Raw genomic sequence first — 22,813 nt, forward strand, 5'->3', positions numbered from 1 at the left:
TTATTTACTTTTAATAGTACTTACTAATATAATTGATCTATTTGTTTATACATTTATTTCATTTTGCACCTTTGTTTTACTTTTGTAATACACTTCAGCATTGTTTCACTTTGAGAGCTATGTTTGTTTTTTAACCAGCATCCATTTTAAAAACTACCAGCCCATTAATCGGTTATCAGCAAACAGGGACTAACTTAGTAATCGGTATCTGTAAAATACACTATTGAAGACCACTATAATAAACTCTTATCCTAGCCCTAAAATCTGATTGGCTGACCAGCATGTTGTTTTTGTCACATTCAACCTATGTTAACACACACAGAGCCTCAGTTTTCCTCAGCTGAACCCACACACTATCAGCAGTGAATTACAACGCATCACATGATGCCTGTGCTGCACAACGACACCCCAATGACAGATCCAAATCCAGCAGGTCTCCTTACAGTGTGAAAACATGCCTTAAATGAATGAGAATGCTTTAAATTAATGAGATAATTACATTTAACAGAGTACTGGCATGACTCTCTCCCACAGGACATAAACACTGATACATATAAATGTCTAATTACAACAGATATTCAAGACAAACTTAGCATTAGCAGGAGCATGCAGGTTCTATTGAACCTAAATGAAATTCAAGCTTAATTTCTAATTTTAACCTAATGACCTCTGGACATCAGTCTTACCAGAAGTTCAAAATGTGCTTAGTGCCAGGGGAGGTCACACTGTACCCCTAATGTTATTTGTCCTTATTACACGGCTCTCTGGAATGCTTGATTCTGATTGGTCAGTTGAGACATTTGCAGGTTCGTTCTTTTCAAATAATAACCGCTCCAAAGTAATAACGCATAGCTGGTGCTACTTGTATGTTTTAAATCCCTCCGCGCCAACAAAGATTACTGTTTGGCGCCATCTTGTGACAAACACTGGACAACCACAATTAAGAATGGAAAATTTTGACATTAATTTTAACATGTACGGAAAAAACAAACATTTAAACAGCGGATAGAAGAAAGAACAACGACAAGACACAGAGAGCTTACTGAGACTGAACTTGACAAAATAGAGCATGACAGCTACGAAGCCAACACACAAAAAATACAGAATGGGCATTAAACTTCTCAAAGACTGGCTAAAAGAGAAAAAATGGAGACAGACAAGTATGAAGCAGAGGATCTTAATAAGGTATATTACGATCATTTTATGCATCTGTGCAAAGTTTCGCGGAAGGATAAAAATGTTAATTTAAAACAAATATGCCAATAAAATGTTTCAAATTCATATTCATGTCCAGTTTTTTTTTCTTATGTGGCAAGTAGCCATGTAATAAGCGGAATCATGTAGAGGCAGCCGGTAGTTATCGGGTAAATAAGCCCCTTCAGTGTGATACAAGATCCTCCGCTTCGCGTCGGGTCCTGATCACACAGTCGGGGCTTATTTCCCGATAACTACCGGCTGCCTCTCAAGGAAACAACTCAAGGAATCATGACTAAACATTACTTAAAACTTAAAAGTGATCAGTACATAATGCTATGCGAAAATTAGAGATTGACTGATATATCGACCGAGATGCATGCATCGCAGCCCGCAGTACGAACTCCTCCATTTTTTCGTACGTTATCGGAAAAAATCGGTAAGGCTAATCTTTCGTTTATAAAACTGATTAAACTAAAGACTCTGAGATATAAAGGATGTAATACTACTCTATAGGTAACAGATTAACATCAGAAATGTAGAAACGGTGTGTGTCATGTGAGCTTTAATGTATTTTATAAAATATCATAAAACTGGGCCCCCGCTGGCACCATCTCGTGGCACCCAGGCCCAAAGTTTAAGAACAACTGCACTATACAAACTCCAAGTATGATGAACTTAATTTAGGTTCAATCTATATGACTACCAAGTTTTTATGTTGTGCTCTTATTTTCTGTATTTTCTGTTGGTATCTTAATAAAAGACCCAAAAATATTTATGGATGGTCATTAAAACTTATTTCAAAACAACAAAGCTGGTAGTGGCCCAAGACTGTAAATCGTTTGCAAATACGCATGCCATTATATGTTCAGGCAAACTATAAAGTGTAGAGACTGCAAGTTGCAACATTTATTAGGTAAATGAAGTATAATAAAGTATGATAAAAAAAGAAAAGCTGAGTGTTTCTATGTGACACATCATGACACTACATACAGGAAAGCTACTTGTTATTGTACAAATAAATAAATAATGCACAAAAGCCTGCAGTTCACTCACTCGAGAGCATTAAAATTAAAATTTCAAGTGCTCATGAATCATTTATGTATGCATAAGCCGCTTGCTTCACAGATTTCATTGGGGACAACAAAGTTTTATTATATGTTTAGTACGAAAGGCAATTCTTAGAGGACAGTATGCAGGGACATTTCAACAACTGGTTGCTCACGTCACGATTCAAACCTTAAACATTTAAAGGAATAGTCTACTCATTTTCAATATTAAAATATGTTATTACCTAAACTAAGAATTGTTGATACATCCCTCTATCATCTGTGTGCGTGCACGTAAGTGCTGGAGCGCGCTGCGACGCTTCGATAGAATTTAGCTTAGCCCCATTCATTCAATGGTACCATTTAGAGATAAAGTTAGAAGTGACCAAACACATCAACGTTTTTCCTATTTAAGACGAGTAGTTATACGAGCAAGTTTGGTGGTACAAAATAAAACATAGCGCTTTTCTAAGCGGATTTAAAAGAGGAACTATATTTTATGGCGTAATAGCACTTTTGGGAGTACTTCGACTCGCCTGAAAAGTCCGCTCCCCTTCTCACTCTCATAATGGGAGAGGGAGGGTGTTCTGGCGCAATATGGCTGCCGTCGCAGCGCGCTCCAGCGCTTACGTGCACGCACACAGATGATAGAGGGATGTATCAACAATTCTTAGTTAAGGTAATAACATATTTTAATATTGAAAATGAGTAGACTATTCCTTTAAACTAACAAAAGCATCATGTTTCTGTATTTCTACACGTTTTCAAAAAATATACACACTGGTGGTAAAATTCTCATTAACTGAAAGCAGTTGAGTTTGAAGGTGTGTAGGATAACTGATCCTACATCAGCTTTGTGTTGTTTAGCAGGTGTGCAAATATGTTCCTGACTGTTGTCACAAAACCCAGGAACAAATTGGAAATAACTGGGATTCCTGATGGTGTATAAATGCTCCCAGACCAGCTGTCGAACAGCTCATCGTGGTAATCTGTGTTCAAAATAACTGATCTGTAATCAGAAGTTAATGCGCATTAAATTAAACCTGAGTCTCTGGTGGCCTCCCGTGACTAAAAGAGGGATTGCAGGATAATGCAAAATAATCAGCTTTGACACAAAACAGCACTCCGAACTGTCACTCTTTCTCTAAAGCTCTTACATCTACGTTAAAATAATTCTGTTATATAAGCAAGTCAATCCTTGTATCATCATCTTCCTCTTATCGGTTCGTTTGTCCATAAATATTCAGCACAACCTCTTCACCGCAAAACCGTCCAGTCACTCTTCACCTGTTCATCATCTCACTTTTCCACTCCAGCAGCTCTTTGAGGAGATGGGCGGTCTGATAATGGAAGTTGCCAGGCAACAGTTAGGCTCCCAAAAGTGAGTTCCACCTCATAGAAAAAATAGAGTTGAGGCAGAGTCATCGTCCTTCCATCCAGAGACATTACACCAATAATTTTTTCATTTGTTTCTAAAGGACCTGCTTTACCATACTGACACTAAAACAAAATTATTCCAAGATGTCAGAACAATCTTAGTTGATTATAGCTTATGAGACTGCTGTTAGTTTCCTTTAGTTCTACATGTTTTATAGACACTTAAGCTGTCAAAAAAAGTACTTGAATCAGTCCCGAAACGCATCTACAAAAGATTTGAATAATTCTAAGCTTCGCCCACAAGAATATCTTACAATGAGTACAATGACAGAACCTGATACGTGCAAAGTTATTACAAGGTCTTTCATTACAAAACACTTCAAGCCCCGTGGTTCAGACAATCGTCTCCTGAATGAGGGCAAAATGATACCTCGCTTCACAATTTCACAAGTTTTAAGCACCCTCAAACGACTCAAACGAAAAACAAGAAACAGCTCGGTTTGCATGAAGATTCTTACTAGTGAACAAGAGACAAGGGCGAAGTGTAACACATCTCTGTAAGAATGGATAAAATGAACAAGCAGGCAGTGAAAAAGCATCACAAGAAACACTGAGAACATTGAATAACCAACATCTGTGTCTTGGAGACTCATAGCAGTGCAAATACAGTATGTCTGCCTGGAATTCATTCAGCTGACTGCAAATGAATCAGTATAAATCAGGTGCGTTAAAGGTGCACTGTGTAACTTTTAGAAGGATCTCTTGACAGAAATGCAATATAATATAAATAACTACATTATCAGTGGTGCATAAAGACCTTACATAATGAACTGTATAGTTTTTATTACCTTAGAAGAATGAGTGGTTTTTATCTCCATGCACCACGAGTTCCCTTACATGAAAGTCGCCATCTTGTTTTAACAAAAGCCCTAAATGGACAAATTTTTCTACAAGGAGCGTTTCATCCCTATGTTGTCTCAGATAACATCATGTTTGTCCTGTGGCGGTCACCATATGCATTTTATAACTGAGGGATGAGCTGTTGGTTGCAATGTCACAATCTCATAGGGCTGCAACTAACGATTATTTTAATAATCGATTAATCTGTTGATTATTTTTTCGATTAATCGATAAATCGGATAAAAAGCCTTCTTACAACTCTCTCTCAGTTTTATTTCTTTGTTTAATATCATTGGAGTTTGTCATTGGAGTTTTTTGTTGGTTCTAGAAACTTTTTTACCTGCTGTCGTCGCTCCATAAAGCATAAGCGTGTCGTCTTTGTTTGTTTACCTCTTTGCCGGCTAACTTCCAGGCTTACGTTTGGAAGAGTAAAACACTGACATGTGGTTTTCCTCTACCTCCGCTGATTTTTTTTTATCTTTTCTCCGCCCTCCGCAAGCAACAGTGCGCGAGAGAGACCGAGTGTGTTCATTCCGCTAAGCGCTTATGTAACTGATTTTTTTTTTAAATAATTAAACGTCTCTGCGTCATGTGACACAACGAATCGATTATGAAATTCGTTGGCAACTCTTTTAGTAATCGATTTTTATCGATATAATTGATTCGTTGTTGCAGCCCTACAACCTCACCACTAGCTTTCGCAAAAATTCACACGCACCACCTTTAAATTAGGGCTGTCAATCTTCCTCTATTATCCCATTCGAATTTCATTCATTATTTTTTTTAATATTCGATTTATAATCGATTATTTAATGCTCAAATCTAACTTATTAATATTTACTATACCCATCTACACACGTTGTAAAAACGGGCTTATGCATTGCCAATGCCACTATGAGCTCGTATAGTTGACTTGTTTTAAATTATGTCCACTAGAAGACATTGCAGTATTACTAATAAACATGTCATTATTTAATAACAGGTGATAGCTTTCTTGCTAATTAATGATTAAGCTTAGACACAAAATTAACCTCTCGACGGCGACGCGCACTATCTCGTGGACGGAAAGACGTCAGTTTTTTTTATGCTGCTAACAATATATATAGCCTACTGTGTACAAACAACAACAATAATAACATTGCTATACATCGTTTAAAAGGTCTAAGGGTTTAGCATCAGTGTATGGTGTCCGTTTTGAGATACAATTGCTCTAGCATCATAAATATAGTATTTTGTTACAGAAGTCCAGATGACAACATGCATAAAATAAGCTGACTCCTTACCTTTGTGCTGGTATAAGGAACGCGAATCGAATCCAGTCTGTTTCAGATGTGTGAATAACCCATAAAAACTCTCCAACAAAGTACATCCAATGAACATTTTTGTCCACAAATGCGTATAATCCGTGAAATATAATATATTGTCCATTGTTTACATCAGATTTCACATGCTCGTCTTGTAATAGATTATAATATACAATCTGAGGACTATTTACATCGGAACACTTGTATATGATATTACACTCGCGTTCAAAACCAGCGCTCAAACTTGTTTGTAAAAGTAGGCGGGAGTATAATACATAATATCCAAACAGCGCTGTCAAATATCGTGACGTCATCTGACTCGCGCGTTCCCCCAATGACTTCACGGAAAATATTGATAGACAGAACGTGCAGCCAATTAGATAACGAATTCAACGATCTTTGTATGAAGCTTTATTTCCTGGTGTGGAAACGGCATTTTATACGCTTATAGTGAACACATAAAAAATATTTTTAAATCTATTTTTTTTTAAATCCCATTCGAATAGTAGTTTTAACATTCGATTAGTATTATTTTTTTAATATTCGAATTATATTCGATTACTGAAATTCGTTTCAACAGCCCTACTTTAAATACAGGGAGACTTCAAAGAAATTCACTGTTGTGGGTGCCCATGAGCAGAATTAAGAATCTAGGTTCAAAATATTATATCATATCATGCGCACTGTATCAGATTGAGCATACAGTATATTACAGATGCCAATCAAAGAGTTTCACTGAAACACACACATAGCTCTATAGGCCTGATCTCACAATCTAAGTTTCGTGCAACTCAAACATTACAGTAGTAAGGCAGACAGCGCTGTTCATTGTGTATGTAACATTGCAACCTCAGAAAGGGCATACATAATGAGACACCGATATGAAACATTTACAACACTCTTCCTGATATAGCTGCTCCAAGCCATGAGTCTGACAGATGGTGCCAAGTCAGATGATCCCAGAGCGGGAAGCCCCAGTGCTTCCTGCTCTCACCTGGGGATGCTGGGAAAGTGTTTGTTTGTGATTCTGGGCATACTGAGAATCTACACTGTAGTCTTGTCAGACTACACTAAACCCTACAGTACACCATAGGAGTGGAAGAATGTCAAGAGTTCGATATACAGATAAACTTTTAGAAAATGTAATGATGCATAAGGTTTTTTTTTCATCTATTGGGATTTACTGGAACATGCAAAGGCGGCTCTGATGTTATATAAAGGTGCACTTAGAAATATTTGTTTATGCTGCACTGATCGGTATAGTAATTTTCTTGGACTTATATTGACAACATTTCACAAATGGAAAAACGTTTAGTAACTGATGCCACTGCAGAAATGCCCTATTTTATTGTCAGCCATGATTCATTTATTCTACAAACAAACAAACTCAAAGCTGTAGTTTGTGTCATTAAAGGAAAACACCACAGTTTCTCAATATTTTAGTACGTTCTTAGCTTAGATGAATCAATACATACCTATCTTTTTTTTAATGCGTGCACTTAATCTTTGTACAGCGTGTCGTGAATGTGTTAGCATTTAGCCTAGCCCCATTTATTCCTTAGGATCCAAACAGAGATAAATTTAGAAGCCACCAAACACTTCCAGGTTTTCCCTATTTAAAGACAAGCAAGTATGGTGGCACAATCAAAAGTGGCGATTTTTTTTTGCGAATAAAATATACGAAATATATTGTATGGAGGAAGAGCACTTAATTAGCAGCAAAAAACAGGGAACTGTTTGGTGGCTTCTAAATTCATCCATGTTTGTAGGGGTGGGCGGAATGACCAAAAATCTATTCCACGGAATGAGTCTTTTTATTTCACGGAACGGTGAATTCACGGTATAAATGTTTTTCAGTTTATATTGTTTTTTGATTATAAAAATGTACAGAAATTTGCAACTCACTCTAGCTTTTAACTAAATGCCCACCGCAGTTTTAAATTATGAGCAATTTAAAGTTAATAATGTTAAAGTGAAAATGCCCAGAAGATAACAACAGATTAAGTCTTGATAATTTTTGTTAATTTTGTAGACTATTGAAGCGATAGTATGCCTTCATTGTATTTTGTATTTATGCATACATTACATTAAAAATAGGCAATATGTAAAATGAACATGTATAAATATATGCAAAAACTTACAGACAGGATGAATACCGAAGATGAAGCTCTAGATATTATAAATATGACAGATGCTATGATGTGATGATCATGAAGTCTGTTTTAAGGTCTTGACACCCTTTACTTTCTATTAGACCTTAACATTTGCGTCTCTTTCTCGTCTTTCCGATCAAATATGTTTGTACTATAAGCAAATGGCGCGTCAAACTACATCGCTCCAGCAGCGCACGTGTCACTGATATAAACGCGAGTTTTGTCTTAGCTTGCTTAAAGTTCAGAAAACTTTACAACTATTAGCATTATGTGCGAGACAAACTCTTTATTTGGCGTTGCAGCTCGAGGGTGCTTAAGAGAGACCTCTGCACGCGAGAGACCGGCCGGCTGCTGCATGAGCACAGAGAGAGAGAGAAAGAGAGAGAGAGAGAGAGAGAGAGAGAGAGAGAGAGAGAGACCCGCGGTGGATTCACTGGCAGTTATTATAAAAATTACAGAAACAACTCTTTTAAAAAATTTTATGAATGAATTATTTTACATGTGTCTCTGTCACACTCATTCTAACATGTGGGATGGCAGAGTTAGCCACGCCCACTTATTTGCATTCCGCGGAATAGACGGAATAGAAAAATCTGTTACGTCTGACATTTTATTCCGCGGTAACGGAATATACCGTCATACCGCCCAGCCCTACATGTTTGGATCCCAAGGAATGAATAGTGCTAGGCTAAATGCTAACACATTCACGACGTGCCGTACAAAGATGAACTGCACGCATTGAAAAAAGATAGGCATGTATTTATTCATTTAAGTTGAGGTAAGAACATAGTAAAATATTGAAAAATAATGGTGTTTTCCTTTAAGTGATTTTGTACATTTATTTTCTAATACAAGGCTAAGAATGACGCAAACACCAAGCATGTTGTTCCTTTAAAGGTGCAATGTGGGACTTTTAGCAGCATCTAGCAGTGAGACTGTGAATTGCAACCAACGCGATCTATAGAGCAGCTTGTCCATTTCGGGCTACTGTAGAAACATGACAGCGCAAAATGGTGGCTTTCATGTAAGAGGATCCACAGTGTACAGGTATGTAGATAAAAACAGCTCATTCTAAGGTCATAAAAACAATACAGTTCATTATGTAAGGTCTTTATAGACCATTGATACTATAGATTATAGTATATTATATATGTATTTTAAATTGCATTTCTGTTAAGAGATCCTTCTAAAAGCCCCACATTGCACCTTTAAATACAGGAAGTGAAAAAGTATTTATCCTGTTTAAACTCCACTGTAAACTTTATATACAGTACACAGTCCGAGCAGTTCACACAGGTCAGAGGGCAACAAGTCTTTCATGGCTCAGTAAATACACATCTGAGAACAGATCAAAGAAGTGAATCGTTTGATGCTGCAATCACTTTCTAATATCAGAAATATCAGAGACGACAGCTGAGACTGAACATCGTGTCAGTTACAAGAGAACCCAAAAACATCACAGACACATCATGTCCATTTCATCTTCTCTTCTTTGAAGACCATTTGTAAAGTCAGACTGACTTAAACAAGTACGGCTGTTTAACCTGCTATATGATAGTTGTGTCTCTTAATATGATCCTCTGATGTGAACACAAAGTAAAAACCAGTACTAAAACAAGTATTAAAACAGATGTACACGCTGCAATTAGTTCTGCCTTTTTATGATCGTTGTGTGTTTAATTATAGAATATAAACATGGTGAAATCCTAATTGATACATGCATAAAGGGATAGTTCACCCAAAAATGAAAATCCTATCATTACTCACCCCCCCCCCATGCTGTTCTAAACCTTTATGAGTTTCTTAATTCTGTTGAGCACAAAAAAAGATATTCTGATAAATGATGGTAAGCACATAGTTTTTTTCATTTTTGGTTGAACCAACCCTTTATTGCAGACGGCAACATCAACAGATTTATGTATACGAAGTCTTAAAGACGTAAAAACGATCAGGCATCTTCATTTGAATGAAACTACATTAATGAGTGCTTACTCAAGTCAAGTGTGTCTATCATTGCTATGAAACGGAGAGCTAGAGAACAAGAATTTTGATTGGCAATCATAATGTGAAGAAATAATTAACAAGATTATTATATAGCATATATGCAAAATGCCATCACATTTTCATCAACATGTCTTTTTCCTCTCTAATACCTCTCACACACATACTGTGCACATCATCACATGCGCTGATCCGGTTGGCTCTTCATTAGACGGCTGACGACGACGTATAAGTAGATAAACGTCTTCAAAGCCGCGTTTTAAAGGTGCATTGTGTAACTTTTAGAAGCAACTCTAGACAGAAATGCAAAATAATACACATAACTATATTATCAGTGGTGTATAAAGACCTTACATAATGAACTGTATTGTTTTTATTACCTTGAGGGGTCTTGCACACCCCTAGATTGCCAAAAAAAAAAAACATGTTACAGAAAGTCATAAGCTTCTTTGGTTTTGTCATAATTTTTGGGAAGGAAAGCATGGTTTGCAAAGAAAAGTGTGGCTATAGGCGGCTTGTTCTGATCATATTTTCTGGGCCAATCAGACAGCTCTGCATATGCTCCACAATTAAATTTACATTTACTCTGGGACACACATTGAGAATTCCTTCTGATGAATTTTCAATGATAGCAGCTGAAAGTCTGGAAAACACTAATTACAAACTATCAAAGGCTTTTTGAAACAGATGGACAGGAAAGGTGAACAAATTAAAAATTTGATCAACTAATATGAAAGAAAAAAAGTTTTAGGTTAAAACAGTGTATAGTGGAGGGAGGTTTCTAAATCAGGTTTTATTAAAAGCTGAGATAAATTTAGAGATGACTTGTATTGTGGGAATTCTCTTTCCAGCTTGTTCATTTTTAAAAAATGTTTACCCATATTCTAATTCAACAGTCTCTTAGAATCCATAAAACCATGGCTTGTGTTCGGCAGAGATCTAAGAGGCTCAGGCTTATGGTTCACATAACTAAGGGACTGTTTTCACCTCAATACATGATTTCTGTGAGAATGACATCTTATTATGATGGAAAACCTTGATGCGTCTCTCAATCTAATGCTGTCTCACAAAAACCTATCCACAGACATTCAGACATGAATTACACCTCTGGATTTAAATGGCGCATTTAAAGACAAATGCAAGGGATTTTTTGAGAACAAAAAAAGTCTCTCTTCATTTGGGCTATTAGACACAAACCCATTAAAAGATAGCTATTAGTGAACCAGTGCCATCCCTATTCCTAAGCATTCGGTAAGGCTGATCTATCCACACAGGTGCTAAAACAATTTCCTTTTAACAGGCTAAGCAACTTAAAATGCAAAGTCACTGGTTCAAATGTCAAGTAATGTTTTTCTCTTGTAGATTATACAGTGAGGAAAATAAGTATTCGAACACCCTGCTATTTTGCAAGTTCTCCCACTTAGAAATCACGGAGGGGTTCTGAAATTGTCATCGAAGGTGCATGTCCAGTGTGAGAGACATAATCTTAAAAAAATCCAGAAATCACAATATATGATTTTTTAAACTATTTATTTGTATGATTCAGCTGCAAATAAGTATTTGAACACCTGTCTATCAGCTAGAATTCTGACCTTCAAAGACCTGTTAGTCTGCCTTTAAAATGTCCACCTCCATTCAATGTATTATCCTAAATTAGATGCACCTGTTAGCTGCATAAAGACACCTGTCCACCCCATACAATCAGTAAGAATCCAACTACTTACATGGCCAAGTCCAAAGAGCTGTCCAAAGACACTAGAGACAAAATTGTACACCTCCACAAGGCTGGAAAGGGCGACGGGGAAATTGCCAAGCAGCTTGGTGAAAAAAGGTCCACTGTTGGAGCAATCATTCGAAAATGAAGAAGCTAAACATGACTGTCAATCTTCCTCGGACTGGGGCTCCATGCAAGATCTAACCTTCTGGGGTCTCAATGATACTAAGAAAGGTGAGAAATTAGCCCAGAACTACACGGGATGAGCTGGTCAATGACCTGAAAAGAGCTGGGACCACCGTTTTTAAGGTTACTGTTGGTAATACACCAAGACGTCAAGGTTTGAAATCATGCATGGCACGGAAGGTTCCCCTGCTTAAACCAGCACATGTCCAGGCCCGTCTTAAGTTTGCAAATAACCATTTGGATGATCCAGAGGAATCATGGGAGAAAGTCATGTGGTCAGATGAGACCAAAAAATAACTTTTAGGTCATAATTCCACTAAACGTGTTTGGAGGAAGAAGAATGATGATGAGTACCATCCCAAGAACACCATCCCTACTGTGAAGCATGGGTTTTTTCTGCACATGGGACAGGGCGACTGCACTGTATTAAGGAGAGGATGACTGGGGCCATGTATTGCAAGATTTTGGGGAACAACCTCATTCCCTCAGTTAGAGCATTGAAGATGGGTCGAGGCTGGGTCCTCTAACATGACAATGACCCGAAGCACACAGCCAGGATAACCAAGGAGTGCCTCTGTAAGAAGCATATCAAGGTTCTGGCGTGGCCTAGCCAGTCTCCAGACCTAAACCCAATAGAGAATCTTTGGAGGGAGCTCAAACTCCATGTTTCTCAGCGACAGGCCAGAAACCTGCCTGACCTAGAAAAGTTCTGTGTGGAGAAGTGGGCCAAAATCCCTCCTGCAGTGTGTGCAAACCTGGTGAAAAACTACAGGAAACGTTTGACCTCTGTAATTGCAAACAAAGACTACTTTACCAAATATTAACACTTTCTCAGGTGATCAAATATTTGCAGCAGTATCATACAAATAAAGTAAAAAAAAAACATACATTGTGATTTCTGGATTTTTTTTTAGATTTTAGTCTCTCACAGTGGACATGCACCTACAATGACAATTTCAGACCCCTCCATGATATCTAAGTGGGAGAACTTGCAAAATAGCAGGATGTTCTAATACTTATTTTCCTCACTGTAAGTGTTTGGCTGGACTTGACAACTTATCAATGCTTGTCTATTTCTATTTCCAAATATGAAACAGTTTATTGTGACCATATTCAACATCTGCAACATTCAATAACTATCAAAATACGATACTGACAAAAACGCAATTAAAACCATATGCGCTTGTTAAGTCATGATGTAAAGAGTATTGTTTGCGTGTCCAAACCACTGCTCATTTCAAGTGATACAACAATCTGAACAGCTGTTTATGACTACAGTTTACTCATTTAAGCTATGCTTTTTTAAACTCACGGAGCACACTACATTCCCCAGGCGCTCCGGACTATTGTACAGATTCATAAAAGGTTATCTGGGATCTCAGTGTGGAGATAAAGGTTAGGACTGTGATTTTTTTCTGTAGATTTAAAGCACAGTGTGGGTGAATATTAGTATATTTTGTTGCTTTTTGTTGCTTAAGCATCTGATTTGATCTGAGTGCGCTTGGATGCAGAGCAGTGCCATGTGGTGTCAGACTTGAGTAGATTGTCATTCTTCACATAGTTATAAATTCACATTATACATAATGTAAACAAGTCTTCACAAAATGTAACCTATTTTTGAAAGTCAAGCTATCAGGATTCATAAAAATGTTGCTTATATGGACCCAAACAGGAAGTGAAGATCCAAGCATGAAAGCTAAGAGGTTACCCCCACTATTACATTTGGGTGATTCTCACGAAACCATTGAAACACCACGGCACTAATGATTTTAGCTTTAAAATGTGTAATATAGTAACATTAAAAAGCATCAGAATTAACACAATACTGTGTTCTACCTTGCACAATGTGTGATTTCAACATAAGAATTTTTAATTGTAAATTTTATCTCATTTTCTGCTGAAATTCTCATTACCGCAATGTGTCCGGCTGTGTTTGAACATGCGTTATGATGTAATTTAATCAAATTAACACAAAAATATTAAGAAAAAAAAATGTTTTGATAGACTACTTTAGATGACAGAAAAAATATTTACTGAATATTCATGTATAATAATAATGAAGAAAAATTAGGAAAATGATGTGTCCATGCCTGATGTTCTCATCCTCCGCAACACTTTTTGAGAACAGTTTAAGCACACATACAGAATTTTAATAAAGTTTGATTTTGAGTGACCAAGTACATGGACCAGTTACTTCAAGATGGCTACCAGGTAAGATCATTTTTTACAATTAATTTGAAATATTGTCTTTTCAGAATGCTTACACGACATTTTGATTATCATTACCGCAACAGATGCTTATTAAATGTTAATTTAATTAATAGAAGCATAATACTTTGATTTTAAATGCATGTGCAGAATCTCCAAATTATGTTCTTTCAGGTTTGTCATGTCATTTTGAAAATATGTCAGTGTTGATGTTTTCTGACTGTTGCGGTAATGAGATTTTTTAGGACTAATTTTTTAAATTATGTTACAAAAAGTGTTAAATGATAAGTAAAAGTTTTTAAATTAATGTTCCCATTTACTCCAGACTTTGTTTTTCAATGTCTGGTGGGAAAAAAGTAAATTTAAGCAATTTTTACATTTTCATGCTTGACATTTTTAAAACCAAGTTTTCGTGAGAATCACCCATTTATGTAGAACCACTTCCGTGTAAAATTATTTAGACGTATACAAAATTCAACCTTGAGATCAAGACAGACTACAGGGATTGACATTAGATCCGTGTTTAGGTTATTTATTCAGTTGTCTAACACTGAATGAAGGAATTCAATCATCACTGAGCTTAAAGAAAACACTATCAGATGCAGAATGTTGCTTTTGAATACAAATTCAGCATTAATACCCATTGTTACTTTTATCAAGGCCTTTTCAAGAGCCCAACATTAGCATATTGTGAAAAGCCCTGAATGCATAAATCTCAACTAGAGATAAAATATCCTGGAAAAACATTTGCTCAAGGAAAATATTTTAGAATGACCTCATTTACAAAGAGTCAGCATTCCCTATTCAATTTCTTAATGAAATCTTGATTAAGCAAGGGGAATAGGACACCAGCCAAAGGTAAATCATGCACCACCAAGTCTAGTCCCAACAGATGCAAAACAATGATAAAGATGTTTTGCATTATTGTGTTGAATGCAATATCCACAACAGTGTTGTTGTTTTTTGGCCATTCTGAGACGTAGCACGACATGGTTTTCAACAACAGAAACTTAAACTTTAAAAACCAGTCAGATCCAGAATCGAAAATTACCTTTATTGCAGTATGTCATGTAGCTGTCCATCAGTGACCACGTTTACATGCACACCAATAATGCGATTATTTCCAATAATGCGAGTAAGGTCTTAATCGCAGTAAGATGTTTACATGACTGGAGCTAACCTCTTCACTCCGGTTTACATGCAGTTTTTATTTTCGGATTATTCACACATAGCCCAATGCGGAGCACAAATGATGAACTCACATACATGGTCCACTGTTTTACTTACGTTAAATGACAAACACGTTGTTATAGATGTATTTCATTATACGGTGCCGTGATGAAGATATAAATATGACAGTGCCTGTAAAGGGCGTTCACATGATATAAAAATATAGTTTTAAAAATCATTTTATAATAGCAGAGCTCACACAACAACTATAACGATAGCGATTTTGGCACATGATGAACGATAAACCATTGACAGCCAATCAAATCTATTTGAACTTGAAGTGCACGCGCACTTAAAATGTAGCAGAAAGCTCATTCATTGCTGAGGTTATAACATAAGGTAAGGTACCTGAGGTAATAAAATTACCTCAGGTATCCAGAGCTGATGCAGTTGTTGCTGTGAAATTTTTCTACCACACTGACTACGCCAAAAGGTAAGATATTAACCTACTACATTCATTGTTTAGTTACGCGAAATGCAGCGAGTTGAGGACATCTGCTGGTTTCCCGCTGTGTAAATGCAACAAGAACAGCATACACTCAGTGACATGTAAACAATTTCAAAAAAGTTTTTATTACAAGAAATATCCAATATTAGGTAATGCCGCGCTCGTTGAGCGAATTAGCATGAAGTTATCATTATGATGTGGTCACTAATATATTTATCGTTATAATTATCGTTATAATGTCCCTTAAAAGTTTTATACACTGCTGTCGTGTTATTTGAGCTGTTTCTGAATGAAGGCAGACTGCTGACAGCGAGTCGTGTTGGCAGAGTTCACGTAAAACTTCCTAATGTCAAGTTTAAAACAAATTTGTGTTAAAGGTGCATGACTAAAACACACACGCACTTCAGGTAGTGCGGTATAAATGCGATTAAAGTGTTTACATGGACGCATGCTGTGATTAAAAACGACGTACGCCACCTCTTTTAATGCGATACTTACTGCGATTATGAGCTTAATCGCATTATTTTTATCGAATTATTGCTTTTACATGAGGTAAAGTATAATCGCAGTATTGACAAAATCCCATTATAATCGCATTATTAGGGTGCATGTAAACGCGGTCAATGTAAGCGGTGTGCAAAGTTAACCCAAAAGGTTTACGATTAGTGATATCGGCCCGATATTTGCTAGTTTTAAGTGTATCGTCATCGGCCGATACACGGCTTCCGTGTTCGCCGATTTTTCCCCGGCATTATTTACAGACAGAGTGCTGGAAGCCGCAAGCGATTGCAGGTCATGTGACTAAAAACAACCAACTTTTTCATGACAACATCGAAAGCTTGGCCTACAGCTGATCATAGCTGAACAAAGCTGTTTTTTATTTCTCATCTTTATGGGGCAGTTTCCTGGACAGGGATTAGACTAGCCCTAGACTAAAATAAATGTAATTGTCCAAACTAATAAAATCTCTTTTTAACAACATGACATTTTTTTTACATAATTTTTATGATGTAAATTGAGTGAGCAAAAGCAGTATCGGCTCCAAATATTGTCTCAAGAAAATCGGCAGCCTGTATCGGTCATCGGCTGAAGAAACAAAAATCTGTATCGGCATTGGCACTGAAAAATCCATATCGGTCGATCCCTATTTACGATAAAGTTATTGGCTTCTAAAGTAGGGACTTTACGAGTTACGAGTCGAATTATTTTCGAATCTCCGGCCTGTTGTCAGTCTACGTATGAAGGCAATACTTTGCATAATCTCCGCCTACAGTCTTGCCCGCGAGAAAAGGAAACCCTGACCTGCCAACAGACACTTTCGCTAGTTGGTGTGTTAACATCACGTCAAAAAGACACTGTGGTATGAGCTATAAAGGCAAGTTTGTGTTGTTTTTTTACTACAGAAGGAAGAAGATGTGAAGAATCAGTGATTAAAATGACATTTTCATGGTGGGATTTGCTAAACATTTGGTCATGAAAGATGGTTCAGTACCTCTTATTTGGACCAACATGCGTATCCTAACTACAACCTGTAAGTAAGATTATTCCGTTATGTGTTTAGTTTTCCCCAAGTGTTCTGAATGTCTAGTTTACTGTAATGTCTTATCAATAAGTCGCGCTAGCAATCGGCTTATGCATGTTGCAGGTACACTACTGTTTACTGTCTAGCTGTGGCCCGGTTAGTTGACATACTTGCTTACATAAGTGTAAAAATGTTAGTGTCTGTCACTGTTCTTATTACTTGGTTTATTGATGAATAATGATGTCGGTTTTCAAACTCTAATGTCTTGTCAGTAAGCCACGTTAGCACTAGGTCAATGCATGTTGCACTATTGTTGGACTGTAAGGAGACTTTGTTAGTTGACCAATCAGAGCAGAGTAGGCTACCGAAATTGATTCATATCACGACATCGTGAGTTATTTACTAAGTCATACAGTCAGACTATCTCTTACCATTTGTAAGTTAGGTGAACTTCATCCCCGATGATACCCATTACGTTGGCTTGACATCGGAGCCTAGCATATCCCTTCTTATCCAACAGCCACAATTCCGGGTTTACGAAAAATCAATGACCGCTAATTATATCCACTTCATCATGCACAACGGGTTGCATCGCCGTGATACCCATTTTATTTGCTTCTTTTACTTGGTCCTCCGTGAGAAAACACGTGGCTCTTTGGTGACGTGGTTGATTACGTTACTTTTGCTCATCTGTCCATCATCGTATAAAGCCCGCCCTGACAGTTCAATTGGTCCGAACAGTTTTTGTTCGAGCATAGTAGCTCCATAATGGAGAAACTCCAGACCGAACTTCTAGTCTTCAAATGTTGTGGGCGGGGCTAAGTTCGGCCAGCACCCAGGCTAGTATTTTTGACCTTGCATGCATTAAAACCTGTTGTTGGGGATTCCTTAACAACTTTAGAAAGCTTAGAAATTGGACCTGACTGGCACTTTAATGCATTTTGAATGTTCATTTACACTACAACGCCGTTCTGATGGTCTAAAAACAGATTTTTAAAACAATATTCTAAAAACCAAATCCAATATTGTCTCCATCTAAAGTACAAAAAATGTGAATTTGTAAAAATGGTGATATCATACTCATGCGTATTATTACGTGTGACATCACCAACTACTAGCCTGGCTGGCATGCATAATACAGTGTTTTTAGTAGTTTCATGTGAACAAGATCGTTTTGACAATGCTGTCATCTGTATGTCAAAAAACCCAAGGAAAAACGCTTTAATTTTTAGTACATTGTTGTCATGTAAATGTACCCAAAGACAGTTGTGAGATTCCTTAAAATGCCATCTAGGTCAGTTCTTCCCAATCCTGGTCCTCAAGTACTGAGGAGTTAAATCAGGTGTGTTGAATAAGGAGACATCTAAAACATTCTGGGAGGGGGTACTCAAGGGCCAGGATTGGGAAACGCTGATCTAGGTTGTAGGGATGTTTATAACATTTTCATGGTAATTTCTGAATAGTTAACTGACCTGTAGATCTTAAAGGGATAGTTTACTCAAAAATTCTGTCTTCATTTACTCACCCTCATGTTGTAACAAACCCATTTACATTTCTTTTTTCTGATGAACACAAAGTAAGATAATTGTAAAACGTTTGTAACCGAGCCATTCGTGGACCCCATTCACTTCCATAGTATTCTTTTTTCCTACTATGGAGGTGAATGTGGTTCACGAATGGTTTGGTTACGGACCTTCCCCCAAATATCTTCCTTCCTGTTCATCAGAACAAAGAAATGTATGCGGGTTTGTAACAACATAAGTTTTCATTTTTGGGTGAACTATCCCTTTAAGGAAGCACCAAATAAAAGAACCATTCCTGATCACACGTTTCTTAGCAGGCATTCAATTGGGACACGTTCGTGTGTTCAGAAACAGCTGGATGGATGACAATAATAAAGTATAAACAGAAGTGGATCTATTTTTATAAAAATCTTAAAAATATAAAAAAAATGTAATAAAAAGTTATCATCCAGTTTTTCAGTGTACCTTAACAAGTTATGAATAAAACTTCAGAGGGTTTTACAATGCTAATAATCATACAGGAATAAAGTGTCACTGACTATTACGTAAAAATAATATATCTCTACTAAATTTGAAGTCAAAGCCAATATATTGTGTTAAACAAAAATAGTTATGTCCCTTTCCAAAGGGAAGCACTTCAGATGTCCATCACTGTTCTTTGCGCTTCAGCCTCGCTGTGACTCCCACGATATGATAAAACAATCTCATCTCATCCAAAATCCAGACATAAAGAGCTAAAATGCAAACGAAACGCACTTCACACAGACAAGATGTTCTCTTTAAGAGTTCACTCACCAATAACAGTGCGACCTTCTTTATACTACGATTCCCCATGGCAGCCCAGAGAGACTCTGTTCAGTCACGGTGGGAAACGGCGAAAGGATTTCTAGGTCGTTCGCTGTTAGCACGAAGACAGGTTTGTCGACTCTGTGCTTCGTGAGGCACAGCGACAAGGACGAGGAGGGTCTGAGCTCATGCATTCCCTCTCTTTCACTTCTCTACTTCAGCTCATGTCATGCATCTTTGCATAGAAACACACCCAATCAGCCTTTTGATTCAAGTTGATGACGAAAACAATGCATGAATGAAACAGTTTGTGACTGCGCATGTGTAGTGCACGACTTGGCAAAAAACATGCACACATTGCTGGAGTGCCAGGGCTGCTGTGTGTCACTGTTATTTATCTGAATGACAATCTCCTCAATGGGTTTACACATAGAGATCCGTCACTGGAGACAATAAAATAGAATATAAGTAGAAGTGGCAGGCATACAGTCACCAGAAAAATGAAAATGATCCCATTATTTTCTCAATCTTCTGCCGTCCATGGCTTTTTGTATCATTTGAACACATATTTATACTAACAGAGCTGATCTGTATGTATTAGGGATGCTCATTTAGATACTCGCTTTCTGACACATGAATAAGGGTCTGGTGCACACATTATGAGAGATTTTACACAAAAGAATCAAAACGCACATACATAGACATGTACATCTAGTGCCTTTGTGAGCATCTTCACACCCTCTCACATTTCCAGCATAGCACAGTTGACTGGTCCACTTAAAAAGCTCAAACTAACACTTTCCTCCAGAGGTCAGTGATGAGTTACAAAAGGCAGTCTGCTCTTAATAAAACGCCTACACTTAGATTAAATCTTTTAGGCCCTGTTTACACCTGGTATTAAGATGCGTTTTGGTCGATCGGATCACAATTACGCTATATACAGGTGTAAAACATTTTGAACTCATCCAGTTTTGACCACATTTGACAGGTAGTTGTACTTCACCTCCCACGTGACATCATCAACTATATTGTTAAACCAACATGGTTTAAATGACGAATGTGTGACAAAGTTACTATGCTTTCGGGAAACAGTCGTGACAAGGTAGTTTGTTTCTCCAACTATGCATCGTACTATGTTGGTTCAGCAGCAAGTTACGTCGTTGTTCGGGAAACGCACCCCTGATTAGCTGGCCAATCAGGGACACAGAGCTTTTCAAATCCGTGCGTTTCAGGAAGAGAGTGAAATCTGGAGCTAAAAAATGCACGGTACTGTATGTGGAAAATAATGTGTCTTAACCATAAACCACACAAACTCATATTATACAAAATACACAAAAAAGTTGTTTTTAGCAATGAAATAGGTGCTCTTTAAGTCTTAAGTCATATATATATATATATATATATATATATATACATACATTCCACAAACACATGTCTGTGTGGCCAGAGGCAACAAATGCAAATTCCCCAGCAAAGCACTGAGCCTTACAACCATCCATCACATGTATGAACAATGTGCAGACTTTGCTATGGTTTAAGAGGTGATAAGAATGCTGCATGTCACCACAAATCAATGATTAAGCTGCCATAAAGTAGGGTGGATGACAAAATGCTATGCATCAATGATTATTAATAATAAAATAGTTCTTCACCCCAAAAAATAGAAAATATTATTTGGGTAACCCGAAAAGAGAACTGTTGTTGCATAAGGAATACAACTACTACATTTAAATTCCTCAGACAAAAACATTTGTTATTTCTTTAAAATAATTGTATAATTTAGGTCAGGGGAGCCCTAACTTGGTTCTGAAGGGCAGGTGACCTGCACTGTGTAGCTCCAACCCTAATCAAACCCACCTGAAACCGCTAATTAAGGTCTTACTAAACATGCTAGAAACCGTGATCAAAAACCTCTCGCAGAACCCAAGAAAGAAAATCTGTTGCATGTTCAAAAATGCCCAGTAGAGGGAGACATACACTGTAAAAACAAGTTCCTCATGTGGGAAAAGTTTTAACACATGTTCTCAGAAGAATCATCACATTTCAGCTTTATAAACAAACATTACATTTGAACCAGCCGACAAGGATAATTTAAAATGCTTACCGCGTCCCTTTTGCTTTGGTGCTGTCGTCCAGAAGACTGGTCCGTATTATCATTAAGGTCCGAAACACTGGTCCTGAGGGAGGGCGAGTGGAGGCCTTCCTCACCTTCCTCCTCCTCTTCAGGGTCCTCCTCCTCCTCCTCTTCCCTCCCACTATCATCTGAATGCTCAAACTCATCACTGTCTTGGTCCATTTCCTCCTCCTCCCCATCCTCCGGCCGGTCGTCATCTTCCTCAGAACGAAGTCCCGCCTCGACCTGCCCTTCCCTTCCACTGTTATTGTTCTCCTCCTCGTCGTCGTTGTCCTCCTCCCCGCAATGCCGTCTTCGCCGCCGTCTCTGCTCCTGCTCCCACATCCACTGCGCTCCCTTCTCTCCTCCGTTCACCTCGCTCCGGTGCCGCTCCTCAACCGGCTCGCCTCCGGACGGCCACGGCTCCTCCTCCTCTCTCGGCTGCTCGCTTCCGCCCTCCTCCTCCTCCCCGGCTGGCTCCCTCCTCGGTTCCTGTGCCTCCTGCTCCTCCTGGTTCATGTGCTCCGCCTGGGGCTGGGGTGTGCGGCCGCCGGAGGTGCTGTTACCTGCCCCCGCTGCCCCCGGCCTTGGCCTCTGCTGCTGGGCCGCCCTGCTGCCGCTGCCCCCCGACAGCAGATCCTGGTTCATTTCCAAAAGCCAGCTTGCTACCTCCTGCACCTTCGCTAGGCTGTCTGAAGATGACAAGGATTTGGCATTCTGAGGAAACAAAGACCAGAAAAGTGTAAGAGGCAGCAGAATGATTTTTACTTAAGTTAGTTTAGGGAAATGAAAGGCATGTATTTAGGCAAGTTATAAAAACTGTCCACCTCTTGTTTGAAAACAGAAGTGTGCTGAAAAATGAGTCATGATCTTTTATTCATGCCTGTGAAATAAAACAATAGACATTTGCATATATGCTAGGCAAGATGCAATACAAACACCACTGAAACAATAGGCAGCTCTCCTGCTTGGCACGGATAATCGAACACGAGGCTTAGCCTGGAAACTGTGGTAACAATATCAAACACACGCAAACAAACACTAATTCACAGACAAAACAGACAGTTGCCATTGCAAGTTATTTATTTAGAAATCAACTACAAAA

At 38.0% G+C, this 22,813-nt stretch overlaps 1 protein-coding gene across 2 annotated transcripts in view; it reads right to left on the reverse strand.

Moving 5' to 3' along the window:
* The window catches only part of fbxw7 (F-box and WD repeat domain containing 7), a 187,249-nt gene that overhangs the window by 87,239 nt on the left and 77,197 nt on the right, over window positions 1–22,813 (reverse strand). For both annotated transcript variants that reach the window (XM_055205462.2, XM_055205463.2), the window contains one exon: window positions 21,700–22,425. In XM_055205462.2, the coding sequence (XP_055061437.2) occupies window positions 21,700–22,356 (657 nt within the window). In that variant the 5' untranslated portion in view covers window positions 22,357–22,425. The remainder of the gene's footprint in view (window positions 1–21,699; window positions 22,426–22,813) is intronic.

The sequence above is a fragment of the Misgurnus anguillicaudatus genome, chromosome 3, assembly GCF_027580225.2.
Source record: "Misgurnus anguillicaudatus chromosome 3, ASM2758022v2, whole genome shotgun sequence".
In the NCBI taxonomy this organism is placed as follows: Eukaryota; Metazoa; Chordata; class Actinopteri; order Cypriniformes; family Cobitidae; genus Misgurnus; species Misgurnus anguillicaudatus.